The sequence below is a fragment of the Capricornis sumatraensis genome, chromosome 1 (assembly GCF_032405125.1).
Source record: "Capricornis sumatraensis isolate serow.1 chromosome 1, serow.2, whole genome shotgun sequence".
NCBI lineage: Eukaryota > Metazoa > Chordata > Mammalia > Artiodactyla > Bovidae > Capricornis > Capricornis sumatraensis.
In genome coordinates this window covers 159,535,095-159,549,496 of record NC_091069.1, presented here as the reverse complement: position 1 = coordinate 159,549,496, position 14,402 = coordinate 159,535,095, and the positions used below count along the sequence as shown (strand labels likewise).

The window sequence follows — 14,402 nt, the reverse complement described above, 5'->3', positions numbered from 1 at the left end:
GAAGCAAGGTGTTCAGCAGGTGTTCTGGTTATTACCATTTGAAATTTGAGCATGCTGATTGGAAAGTGCCAGCATGTTCATGGTAACTAGGCTGTAATTATGAGTGGTCTCTGAAAAACCTCTCCATTCTGAAGCTCAACAGAATCCCAGCAGTAGCGATCTGGCAGCATAATGCAGATGTCTCATTCTTCTCCCCCAGCAGAAAAAAAAAATGGGAGGGAAGCTGCACACTCTCTGAATTCTATTTTTAAATGCCCATCACTTCATTTCAAAACATTTTTTTCAAACATGCCATAGACACCATTCTTCCTTGAGATGCTAAATTTAAGGTTTTAGAAACCAAATCCTAAGTTATACTGCACAAAACCAACTCTCTGAAAAGGTTTAAACACAATTGGTTTTTAATTACTTAGCAAAAAATTCATTGTAGCAAGAATGAGAGAATTTTTAGCTTAAAAGGCAAAAGCTGTAAGGAAGTAAAACTCTGGGCTTAGGATAAAAATCATTTCAGTTGTAGTTTAGGGTGTCATTGTGGCAAGTCTGCAATATTGCAATAAAAAAGGGGAAGAAGATGGATCTACTTTGATTAATAGCTTAAATACTTCACATTTTCTTCACTTTACATATGGTTTACACTTTACTGTTCAACAAAGTGTCTTTCTGAGTAATACGAGGGAAAATATACCATGCTACAACATGGTATATTTGATAAACTGTGATAAACTATGCCCCATAGTTTATCCCTGGTTCTGATTCCTGCTTGAGGAAAATGTTCTTTCTTCTCCTTTCCTAAAACAATGGGTTGTGAGTTCTCTCTGTGCTGTGACTGTACTCTATCATTGGTACTTCACAGAAGATACAATTAAAATGCCACATGTTTTGAGTGTGATGGAATGCGTTATGGCTGAGCAAATGCTTTTATTTCTCTGTTAACTAACCCGTACCACCCCAGCAGTTTCACATCTGGAGGTGAATAGGAAATGTAGGTTAGAGAAAAAAGCTGCACCCCTCACTGCTCAGAGGAGACTCAAATGGCAGTTCTTGCTGGGTTTAAAAGAGAGTTTTGCTTGATCTTTAGCATTGCTTTTGAATCCACATTTGAAATAGGAAAGATCCTCATCTTCATCCTGGTTTTATTGTGGGGAAGCAAGGACTTTTCAAGGTCACTTCCAACTCTGAGTCCATACCTTTAAGGCCAGTGCTACAGTGGAAAAGCAGCATTAGATGGAAAATCCTGACCACATGGCCATGATTTATCCTCTCTCTAACTCAATTTCTTATCTTTAGGTGGGGACACAGTTCAACCCAGAGTTGTTTTAAGATTAATAGAACTTGGGGACCACACCTAGCAAGGTGCTGGCAGAGAGTATATGTTTGATGAGTTTCTTATTTTGTATAATTTCTACCTCTCCTAGAGATTGGAATTAGTTATAAACATTCTTAGGTGTTATAGAAGAATAGAAAAAAGCCCCAGTCTCACAATACAAATTTCTAGACCACCATGAATATTTTTGAGTAAGAAGCTTACGTAGCATGTAAGTTATAAGGAAGATTGCATTTTGATGTAAATTAGGAAGCTCTGGTGATAGCATGGCTTTAATTTTGTTATCTGTCACTGGATTATTATTGAAGGCCTTTTGGACTCAGTCTGCTGTCACATAGGATCTCCTCTATAGAGATGACTAAGGGGAATCTAATGAAAAGTATTGTAGTTTTAGGATCTTTTCTAGGAATCATTTGAAAGCTGTCATTTTGTGAATGGATAGGTTTTACTTCCTTAATCAACACTAATAGCATGTAATTTATTATAAAATTCAGTACATTAGATGTTTACCCGGAATGTGCGCTCTTCTATAAACCTATATTCTTAAAAACCCTCACCTGTACCCATCTACCCCTCACAGTGTTAGTGCTTTGAATATCTGACAACTGATTCATTTTCATCCAGGACATGTAGTTAGTTACTAAGACCTGTAGATGGTGCCTTTGAAATCCCTCTCATATTCACCTTCCCCAACTCTACCCTTTGCTGAAATATTTTTCCTCTATTCCTCAATCTTTCTTTTTTTTTTTCCCCCCCATGTTGTGGGATCCTAGTTCCCTGATCAGGGACTGAACCTGGGCCCTCGACAGTGAAAGCATGGAGTCCTAACCACTGGACCACTAGAGAGTATCCTCTTACTCTTTGGTGTTACTCCCCCAAACATGGCTTTTGCCAGATCATTCTGAATCCAGTAACTTTTGTTGGCTTTTCATTGCCTACAGCTAAGTTTAGACAGATAACAAAGCAATACATTTTTGGTCTGGCTTTCAAAACCCTTAGCAATTTGACAACAACCTATATAGCCAACTTTATTTTCTTTTTCTGGGATAACTTTTCCAGGCAGACTCATGAGGTTTCAAGGTAACCTCATGAGTATATCTGCCCTCATCTCATCCTCTTTTGTCTCTTACCTAAAATGCCTTCCCGTCATCTCTCTACCTGACCCTTCAATGTTTAAGGTTCAGCTCAAATCCTGCCTCCTTAGTGATACCTTTCCTTATCACCCCAGCTCCACTTAATCCTATGATTCACAAATCCACAACCTATAAATTTTCATAAAACAAAACTAAAATATTCTTTTATGAGGATTTTTATCATTTTATTCACTATCCCTGGAGTAGAACAGTACCTGGTATTTAGTAGGTACTAAATAAAGATTTGTTAGGTTAAATTATTTTACCTTGTTTGTAACTTTTCTTTGTCCTCTGGGTTAGAGGACAAAATTCACATTCCTCAGCCTGGCCTCTGAGGTCTTCACGATATATTCAATTTTCTTTTGCTTCCCAATATTTAGCTTTTTAATCTCCTAGTCTCTCATCTCATATGATCTTCACAAGCTATGTTCATTCCGTATTTCATATTTGGCTTATGATGCTTTCCTGCCTATGTAAACGCTTGACTTGCCTCTTCTGCCTGTTTACATCCCAAACTTCCTTGTAAAGCTAAACTTAAATTTCACCATTCCCATTAAAATGCACTTCTCTCTATTACTCAGACTTCTAAAGCATTTACCACCCCTGTACCAGCTAGTGTTTGGAAATTAATCAAACTTACATTTTTACTTGTTTTTATTGAAAAAACTTTATTCTTTTTAAAGGTAAAATATATTCCTTGTTTATTTTAAATGAAAGCCCAAAAGAATACAAAGAAAAAATTAAAAATTTCTTCAAATCTCAGCACCTAGATATAAACATTGTATCCCTTTATACATAATTGCCCCGAGGTCAAGTGAGACACTAACATTTAGTGAATCTGGATGAAGGGTATATGTGAATTTTTAATGCTATTTGTGTAATTTTTTACAAGTCTGAAAAAAATTATACTGATGTGAAAATAGATTACTGAAGTAGTACAGAGTTAAAAAAATAATCCACATATATGGTTATATTAGTATATGAAGAAATGCAAATCAATCAGATTCAATTAAATGGTGATGAGATAACAGGCTGTTCATTTGGAGAAAAAAGATGGATTCCTCCCTCATATCTTACACCCAAATAAACCTCATATGGATCAACAAATTAAAAACTGATGAGGCCCAAGGATATGAGTGGGAAGTGTAATACTCATGGGTTGAAATAGGCATGATAAAGCATGGCGAGAAAACTAAAAACCGTAAAGGAAGAGTACTGATAAATCCTCTGATAAATTAAATCCTTATATATGGAGGGATGGGGAATACCATACAGTTAAAAGACAAGTAAGAAACTGGACAAATAGAGTTGTAACTTATATGACAAAGGATTGATAGCCGTTTAGTAAGGTGCTTCAGAGCTTGTGCCCTAGGGAGGCCTTGCCTGGGCCCTGCCACTTACTGATGATGTGACATTGGGAAAATTGCATAACTACTCTCTACCTCAGTTTTCCTATTTGAAAAAATGGGAATAAGCCTCCTTTGATTCATGCTCTTATTACTTGGCATTTAACCTGTATGTAAAAGCATCTAATACCATGCTTGGCATATAATAATGGTAATAGTAATTATAACTACTAACATATATTGGGGGCTTATTATGTATCAAATATTATGAAAGCCTTTCAAACACATCATTTAATTTAATCCCTGTAACAAAACTTTCAGTGTGGAGAGGGTACAATTATTACTTCCATTTTACAGATGGGGACCCTGAGATTTAATGACTAGCAACTAGTTAAGTGATAAAGGTGGAATTTGACCAGAGATGGAATGCCTGACTCATTGTCTTAACATTTACATCATACTGTAGTGATTCTTAAGACAACTTGGTTCCCTGAGTCCTGGGGAATATTTAATCTTGAAAATTAATTGGATGTTTATATTCCTCTCAGTAGGTATGAATTGAGCTCTTCAAATGTATTTGAGTGCTGGTATATCCATGTGGTTGCAGTCTCAAAAGAAACCTTATAGAAATTCCTGCCATAAAAATTTAGACTTATTTTGCATACTCTGCAACACCTAGTATTGGGGCATTGATATATCCATGTTGTTGCCATCGCAAAGAAAAGAAGCCTTACAGGTATTTATGCCATAAAAAGTTAGACTTATTTTACATACTCTGCAACACCAGGTATAATGTCTACATTATTTCCTCCAGATGCGCTTCCTGTGTTACTTTCTTTGGTTTTAGTTTGAGAAAATTAAATAGTCTACGGAAATGATTTTATCTTAGCACTTAGTGTACCAATGTAGTAGCTAAAGTAGTTAAAGTAGCAAAGGTCGTTTGATGTGTTAAATAGAAATAATATTGGAGGTTAAATTCTTATTCAAAAACAATATCAGATCTTTTATTAGAAAATTAAATTTATTTTGTGTTAATTTGGGGAGCTTTCTTTTTACCTTTTTTGGTATATGGTAACAAAATTTGTTCAAGTCTTGGTTCACATTATAACTCAATAAAATTTCTTTTGATAGTCTTAAAATTGAACTTAAAACTTTTGTGAACTTCATATATTTCAAGACAGAGGCTACCATCTATCTGTTTCTTTCGATAGATTAGCCAGGGTTTAATTTGGTTATTCAGAGCAAATTTGAAGATACTTTTTGTATGGTATTAAACATTCTTCTTCACAGTAATATAGTGTTAAATCATGTAAAACCTAATTTGGAAAGAAAATAATGAATTAGATTCACATTTTGTGCTGCTTTAATCATGAAGAAGAATTGACTTGTAGCGACATGAATGGTTTTATCTCTGCCTTAAATATAATTTGTTAAAATCATTAGATTTTGAGGGAATACTCTGATTGAAATATCAATAACTTATTTACCCCTTTCTCTAGCTTTATTGATAGATGGGAAAGAAGAGCACTAGATACCCGTACCCTTAGGAGAAACCCTGTTTAATTCATAGTAATACTATATATACTCTATTAGCCTTCTGGCCATCTAGCCTATCTTGGAAATGCGGCAAATGAGGCAGAATTCAAAAAGGACCGCTGAACAACCAAGTGAATAAACACTTTTATCTAAAATTTTTCTGTGAAGAGTCCTAACCTCACTGCCCTCCATCCCTGAATGCTCACTTTTTTCTCTTGTACTCTTGTGCTCAGTTGCTCAGTCGTGTCCAACTCTGTAACCCCATGGACTGTAGCCTGCCAGGCTCTTCTGTCCATGGGATTTCCCAGGCAAGAATACTAGAGTGGGTTGTCATTTCCTTCTCCAGGGGATCTTCCTGACCCAGGGGTCAAACCCTTGTCTCTTGAGTCTCCTGCATTGGCAGGTGGATTCTTTACCACTGCACCACCTGGGAAGTCCAACTTTGCCTAAATTCTAACAAGGTTGGTTATTAGGTTTCTAAATCCACAGCAGCTTAGGAGAAGGAAGAGGTGCTACACACAAGCAGGAAGACAGCCACAGGTGATCACTGGCATCATAATAATAAACACAGCTCTAGGGACGATTTAAAAGCAGACATTAGAAAGCAAAACTTACAGTTATCCGGGATCATTTAGTGTGGGATCAGTCATATCCAGATTTCTCCGCTTTTAAGGCATCATTGTATTACAGCATAGTACAATAAGAGATGTCAAAAAGATTAAGTTATAGCCAGTAAGTATCAGCATTCCCCGTATCTGAAATCCATTCTGACAGTGGTGTTTGATCTTCCTCAGAGGCAGGGGGATTTGGGCTTGGTAGTTGCAGGCTTAAGCACCTCCCCTTGCTCTTGTTTCACTACTAGTTATGTGTTGGGATCTTCTAAATCTCCCTTCATCTCCCATTTTCACCTGGAAGTCGGTGAGTCCAGTTTCTGCCCAGGCCTTCATGATCTAGGTCCTCCCAGCAGGCTCCAGTCTGAATTTATGATCTCTCTGTGGTGTCTGACCTGAGGTATCCATTATCAGAAATGTGTTCTCATGGGTGCCTGAGCCTTGAGCTTCACTCTTGGGTCTACCCATCCAACGGCTTTATTTACCCTCATGTGATCTCCCTTTCTGATATGCAGGGCCTTTCCTTATTACCTCTCTATGATCATAAGACCAAAACCACATCTCATTGTATATATTTATGTGTGTATGTGTGTGTACATAAATGCACACACAGAGAACATAGCATTTCTTCAGATGGCTAAACTATCCCATTCATATTTCCTGGGAAAAGGGGAGACTACTTTCTGGAACAGGATTCTGAGCAGGCTAGTACCATTGCATGTTTGATCCTTGAACTGACCTTGGGTAATATGCATCAAGGTTACATTATGGGATGGCTTAGCTTTTGGCAGTCTTAGGGTCAGTTCTCATCAGTTTCTCTTTCTTAGGACCAATTATTACCTGCATTAACTAGCCTCAGATGCTTTCTAATAGGCTATAAACTCTTTACAGGCAGGAATTAAATCCTTTTGTCATCCCATACTAAGCACAGTGTCTGGATTCTTACCTTGCATGTTATAGAAGCTTAACAGATAGCTTACTGGTAAATTAATTAATTATAAATGAGACTTCAGGATAGTCTGTGTATTATTGAGCTTCTAATTGTTTCTTCAGCAACATTAACTAGGAAATGCAATTTCCCAAGAGGCATCCTTTATCTTAGTTAATGTTGTTTCAGAGAGGGACTTCGTCATGATGATATAAAATTTTGATTAAGTGGAAACAGCAGTTTATTTCTCTTTACTAATAGCTTCACATAAAACACCATTTGTTATCAGAGAAACAATTAGAAAGGAAAGATTTTCTCAAAGTATTATCACCAAGGCGTGGTTAAAATGATTTATACTTCATATGTAGGGCTTGCTCAGTGAATGTATCCACTTATTAGGCATTAGGAAATTTTGAGTGAGGAACAAAGTTATGAAACGTATGTGCAAAGATGGAAATAGAAAGAGACTGTATAGTTTTAATACATTAATGCTGCTCTACCAAATCTAATGTGCTTTTTTTTTTTTTTTTTTGCCTTTTCTTCATTTAGTAACCTAGGTTATTTCCCCCAGTATATTAACTATAGCCCAGTACTAAGTGAAAACTTTCAAGCTACTACATTAAATCATTTCAGGACATTGGGAGTAGGAATTAGCAAATCATTGCTTACCAGAACCAAATAATAAGCTAAGAAGGGTAAATGCAGCTTACTAAAGGGCCCAGTATAAAAATAAATAGTGGCTCATGCACTGGAGTATCTTGATGTAGTGTGTGGTCTCCATATATTCTGTTAACTCTTGGATTCTGAGTCTGATTCAGACAGGGCCAATGCTAACCCATTCGCCATTGTGAAAATCAGAAAAATGTGCCCTTCCTTGAGTAAAAATTTTAAGTATGTTATGCATGACTTGAATAATCCTATGTTCAGGCCTGAAGAAAGTGGGAATGTGGATGGCTTTGGTGATTCTGGGCTCCACCCTCCCGGAAGGAGAGGAGGAAGGGGGGCATGGGGATGAGAGGATGGTCTTGGGTAGCAATGGCTCGGGTATTTCATCAAGAATACCAATTTCAGTTCACTCAGACAGTGGGTCTGTAAAGCAACTGATTTTTAAATCAGTGATTAGACCACCTATGTTCTATTAAGAATCATAGAAAAACTGCTGCTTCAGAGGACATGTCCCTTTTTGACTCAGCCTGGCTCTGCAGGGTTGGGACGTGGGGGGCTCGTAATCCTGGCAGGAGCAAGCCTGTGTATGTACCATACACATGCCCCAGATGTCAGGGCTCAAATCCCACTGGCAGTGCATCCACCCTCCCACCCTCAGCCTCATCCTCATAAGACCTCACCCTGGTTGTTATAGACAATGAGTTCATCAGAATTGGGCTTCCTAGAGCCAGGGAGGGGAACTGGGATGTGCCAGTGAGTGTGCAAGTATATGAATGTCAGTGAGTATCTGTGTGGAGCTACATGACTGAGAACATTCCCCATGGCTTTACATTTCCCCTGGGAGATCCAGTATCTCTTCTCATGCCATCACATACATCCTTATATAACTTCACACATGTCTGGTGAATACACCACCACTTCCCAGTTTTGATGCTATGTGCTACCTTGGGTTCAGTTTATACAGATATATAGCATTATGTTAGGTGCGCAATATGAGCACTTTAATGTTTCAAATAGGATCTTGAACATTTTGCACTTAAGAGTTTCCACATTTTACTTTTCTTAATGTAATCCTTGTATTTTTTTATACTTCTGGGGTTTTTAAAAATAGAATGTAACTGAATAAATTCAGACCACATATTGTGAAATGAAAAAGCATATATTAGTTACCCATCCTCTAACTGCATGGTTAGAACTGTATAGCCCCCAGAATTTCTGAACAAAAAGCAGTATATGCTCCTTTTAAGGCTCTGAGCCTATTTCGAACTTGCTGATATGAACTGGGAGGTAGGAGAGAAAGAGAGGCTTTCTCGTGTTAGCAGTGCCCTAGAGACTCAGTCAGGAATGAGTTCAAAGCCCCTAAAGACCTCAAGCTCCCCATAAAATCAAATCCCGATATAAGGTTATTCTTATACTTGGTGTTAGACTGGATAAAAATATCTTTTAGTGACATAAATTCACATTGAGTGTAATTTCACCTTGAGGTTGTTTATATAGTTTTTTATTTTAAATGTTGTATTTTGGGAAATATCAAACATATACACAATTAGAATGAGATAATGAACCCTTAGGCAGTAGTAGCCAGTTTAACAGTTAACATTTGGTTGATTGTGTTTCCTTTGAAGCCTCTGCCTCTTTTTTTCTTTGCCCCATAGTGTTTTAAAGTAAATTTCAGATATTACATCAATTCACTTGTAAATATTTCAGCTGCTGCTGCTGCTGCTGCTGCTGCTGCTAAGTCGCTTCAGTCGTGTCTGACTCTGTGTGACCCCATAGATGGCAGCCCACCAGGCTCCCCCGTCCCTGGGATTCTCCAGGCAACAACACTGGAGTGGGTTGCCATTTCTTTCCCCAATGCATGAAAGCAGAAAGTGAAAGTGAAGTCGCTCAGTTGTGTCCGACTCTTAGCGACCTCATGGACTGCAGCCCACCAGGCTCCTTCGTCCGTGGGATTTTCCAGGCAAGAGTACTGGAGTGGGGTGCCATTGCCCTCTCCAAATATTTCAGCACTTATCTCTAATTTATAAGTCTTTTTTAAAACATATCCACCATGCTATTTTCATACCTATAAAATTAATAATAATTCCTTAATATCATCTAATACTCTTCCACATTCCAATTTCCCTGATTGTCTCAAAAACATCCTTTTACAGATTACTTAAATTAGAATCCATAGAAGGTCTATACATTGTATTTGGCTGTTTATGTCCCTCAAGTTTCTTTTTTTCTACATTAGTATTTTTCCTTACTTTAAAAATAATTTTTCAAGGGAGCATAAAAGGAAAAATACTACCAGAATTAACATATTAAGCTTTATGTTTTGTTGTTGTTGTTCAGTCGCTCAATCATGTCCGATTTTTTCTGACCCCATGAATTGCAGCATGCCAGGCTTCCCCATCGTTCACCATCTCCCGGAGTTTGCTCTAACTCATGTCCGTTGAGTCAGTGATGCCACCCAACTATCTCATCCTCTGTCCCCCCTTCTCCTCCTGCCCTCAGTCTTTCCCAGCATCAGGGTGTTTTCCAGTGAGTTGGCTCTACATATCAGGTGGCCAAAGTGTTGGAGCATCAACTTCAGTTCTTCCAATGAATATTCAGAACTAGTTTCCTTTTGCATTGACTGATTTGATCTCCTTGCTGTCCAGGGGACTCTCAAGAGTCTTCTCCAACACCACAATTTGAAAGCATCAATTCGTCAGCGCTCAGCCTTCGTTATGGTCCAACTCTCACATCTGTACATGATTACTGGAAAAACCATAGCTTTGACTATAAGCTTTATATTTAAATCATTAATTTTTATGTTCTGTATGTTTTCAGATCCATACATACTTAATGCTGAAGTGTATAGGGCTAGGAAAATGGGGGGGGGAAAGTTTTCCTTTTCTGATTTGAAAACAGGCATGAATTGATCTTATTACTCAACAGCAGAAATCAAATGCAGAAAGTTAACCCTATTTGAGTTCAAATAGGTCTGCATTAAATCACATTTTTAAGCTTTATTATGGTTTAACCTAACCAAAATATCACCTTATAAATACAAAATTTGTAAATGAAGTGCCCTTTGCTTCTGGAATTTTATCTTTTTTGTTTCTCAGATTTGGGGTTTGTATTTCAGTACAGTGAGTTCAATCTAAGACAGTGTTTTCTTACCAAACATGTGAGTGTTTGTATCTTCTTAGCTGTTATTAACATACCTAAATGGCTTGTCCATTTGACAGTATTCCTATTGAGTTCACTCTGATATCTCAGAAGCCTTATTCTTTATAAAAAAAACAATAGTTACATCACAAATTTGCTTCTTTATAATTCTAAATACTTATTTTGCTATTCTACCCGCTTGGTGCATTATCGTCTTTCAACATGGATAGGAGGACAGAAAAGAATTTCTGCTGCTGCTATAATTTTAACACTACCGTGCTTGATATAAATTGTGCAGTGCTGCTAAAATGCCTCAAAATTTTACCATTTCTTTTTATAAACTCTCAATCCTGTGATATCTTTCCTTTCTTAGGATATGAACGAGTCTGCCAAACAAGAAGATATTTTGGAATCTACAACAGATGCTGCGGAATGGAGTCTGGAAGTAGAACGTGTACTACCACAACTGAAAGTCACGATCAGGACTGACAATAAGGTATAGAAGAGAGAACACATTTTGGTCAGATAGATTTTTATATGGCCATTTAGGATCAAGGGTACTCCCGCTTATACAAATGATTTCAGAAGGGATTCAGTTTCCAGTGTTTTATTTTAGTAGAGATTTAGTAAACTGTTGTTGAATGAATATATAACATTATATGGTCCACAAATCAAGGAATATATCTTTAAACTGATTTGGAATATATCACATTTCCCTGGGAGTAAGGTGTATTTTCTCGATATATTTTGATATATTTTCTTGGCAGTCATATTTTGTCTAGGTGAATAGTGAATGAAATTGGAATTCTATGACTATATATTGAGTAGAGTTAAAAGTGATTTTAGATCTCTGCTGGATGGCAAAACAAGACATCCTGGAAGTTACCTTACATAATCTATTCAGTACATGTGACTAAAAGTTAAATATTAACAAAATCATCAAGAAATCATATGCAAAAAATATTTGGAGATTAGGCCAAATGAACCAGCCCATTTAATAAAGTTTCTGCTTTTTTACCTACAATTTATGAGTAAAAACTTCAGAATAAGCTAATAAGTGACTAGACAATCCTATTCTTTAGACAATACTATATACTAGACAATACTATATAGTAATCTCTAAAAAGAGCTAGAGGGACATCTAGGTTAAAAAAAATAAAAAAGAACGAAAGGATTTTCATCTTTGGAACTTGAGACAAGCTCCAGAATTATGGAACAAGGTTCCAGGGAAACTTGTCATTCTGCAAATGTGGTTGTGTGTCTATCTCCAAAGTAGAAGCCTTGCAAAGACTGCTGTTCTCATTTTCTGGGAAGCTAATTCGTACTAGATTGTCTGGATTTGGGCTTGTAGAGTTGAATCCTGGAGAAGGTAAGACTTGGCCTAGGGCCAGTCCATTCCTAGGACAGTCTTAAAATAAGGACCTCAGAGGTCTTCCGAGACTGTGAACAGCTGTGGAACAAGCTTTCTCTAGAGTAGATAGGCAAATCCTGCACTCTCTTTACCATATGTTTACCCAGTCATTATGGAGGACAGTTATTATTTGAATACATCGGGGATAAATTCCTGTTTATATATCTCATATATAAATATATATTAATAAGAATTTCTTTCCTGATTTGATCTCTGCTGAAAGTCATAATTTGCAAAAATGTAATTTTTTTAAAAAATGTAATTTCTCATTTTTATAGTTTTGTCAGAACAAATTCTCTTCATAAAATTAAAGATCACTACTATTGTGACTGTAGTTAGAACGTGTTAAAATAACTGTGTAGTTGGGAGCTCTCAAGCACATTTTAGTTCCATAAGGAAGCAAGTTTAATTTGTTTACTTTCAAGGTAAGTAAACTCTTGAAATCAAACATCTCACAATAGGATGTTTGATAGGATAATAATAGGACCACACGAATGGTCTTGATCACTATATAATAGAAGTAATTGAATAAAAAATGAGAGAATATAAATGTAACTGCTAACCTGTACGGTTTTATAAACCAGTATAGCAGTAATCAAAATCCTGGATTCTTACAAAATCGGGAAAGAATTAACTAGTTCAGGGTTGAACTGAGTCTCATGCCATTCATTACCAGCCTTGACCTTACGAGGATATACTGTGTCAGATTAGCTACACAATCCCTGTGTTACAGGCAGTACTCGAAAAAGTTTTTAGGGGGGTTGGTATTTTTTAGAATATGTGAATATCATTTCGAGTTTAGATTTTTGTGGTAAAAGATAGTGATGTAAAATCATGTTTGATTGCTTTTTCTGAATTCTTCTCTAGATAATTTGGTCTTTGTGTCCAGTAGTTAGTTCATAAACCCTTTTTTTCCCCTAAGTATTTCAGCTGTAGCAAATGGGAATTGCAGCTTTAAGGTCAATTCTTTATTCAGCTCACTTAAGAAAAATAAAATTATACATTGATTTGAGAAAATAAGGTGCTAATGAATAGAGAAATGTTTTTCATGTCTCAGAAGTGAAGAAATCTGGTAATATATGTGGTTTCTCACGGACTCATTATCCTCCTTCATCAGGAGAGGTTGACTCCAGCATCATGGTAGATCCCCTTCTTCCTCAACTCCTGGCTAAACCAAAACCTCCCCTTTACTTTTGGACAAAACAATAACCTTTCACTCATCTGCAGGCTGTTTAGGACCTCTTAAAGATTTCAACTTCATGTTTGAGGGAGTGGTGAAAAGTTAATTACTTTCAGATCAATGTGTTTTACTGATCACAGTTAGATTAAGTTTTAAGTAGCATAGAGATGTAGGAGATAAGTAATGCAGAGTTTCCATTATTTAAAACCATTATAAATTTCTTTAAAATGACCTGGTGGTATAAGTAAAAAAAGTTGCATATTTATTTGGCACCAGATCAAGCATTTGTTTTGCTTTTTTTTCTTACAAGTTCAGTTTATTCCTTGTATGCTTCCCAACTGCAAAAACAGTAAATCTTCTTTTCTGTTCTTTTTGCATATTATAGTCTGTATGCTTGATGAGATCCTGTCATATGCCAATATTTTATTTTGTATATGCGTCATCTTGTAATCAGGTTTTTATTGCAAGGCTAGCTTATCCTTGTTTCTGGCACTACTTGTTACTATTGCCAGTTCCCAAAGAAAGCAAATAAATTTTAATATTAGCTTAAACAAATTACAATTGGGAAAATAAATATGTTGCCAAAACTACAAATAATACATTCCACAACTGAAGATAAAAGATTTTGTCATATGCTAGCTTGAATGGACTGTATGAGCTGTTTCCCTTTTTAGAGCTAGATACAGAGAATGCTCCTGGTGATTACTTCTAGAGTAGCTGTATATCCGTCTCAGATCTACCTCAACTTGGAATAATATGTCTGAAGACACAGTCAGAAGTTCTGCAAGAGTGTCAATAAATTCAGCCAAATCCTGGGTCGTTCAGCCCTAGTTAATGCTTCATTTAGGGCCAAGTGTGTAAGACTAGGGTGTCAGTTCCTTAGAAGGACAGTCTGAGGACACTTAAGCTAGAGTAGATGTTGGTGCCACCTAATAAAATTATCTACAGCTATTAGTTTGCAACTCTACACCTTGTTCTTTTTTTCCTCTTTATTTCTCTAATCTTTCCTTTCTGCTGTGTTTTTTTTTGTTGTTGTTGTTCTTTATTGGGCTTCTCTGGTAGCTCAGTCAAAAAAGAATCTGCCTGCAATGCAGGAGACCCAGGTTCAGTTCCTGGGTCAGGAAGATTC

At 36.7% G+C, this 14,402-nt stretch overlaps 1 protein-coding gene across 1 annotated transcript in view; it reads left to right on the top strand.

Annotated features, from left to right (window-relative positions):
- The window catches only part of IFT57 (intraflagellar transport 57), a 69,603-nt gene that overhangs the window by 27,631 nt on the left and 27,570 nt on the right, over positions 1-14,402 (top strand). The window contains exon 6 of the mRNA XM_068982309.1: positions 11,056-11,178. Within this exon, the coding sequence (XP_068838410.1) occupies positions 11,056-11,178 (123 nt within the window). The remainder of the gene's footprint in view (positions 1-11,055; positions 11,179-14,402) is intronic.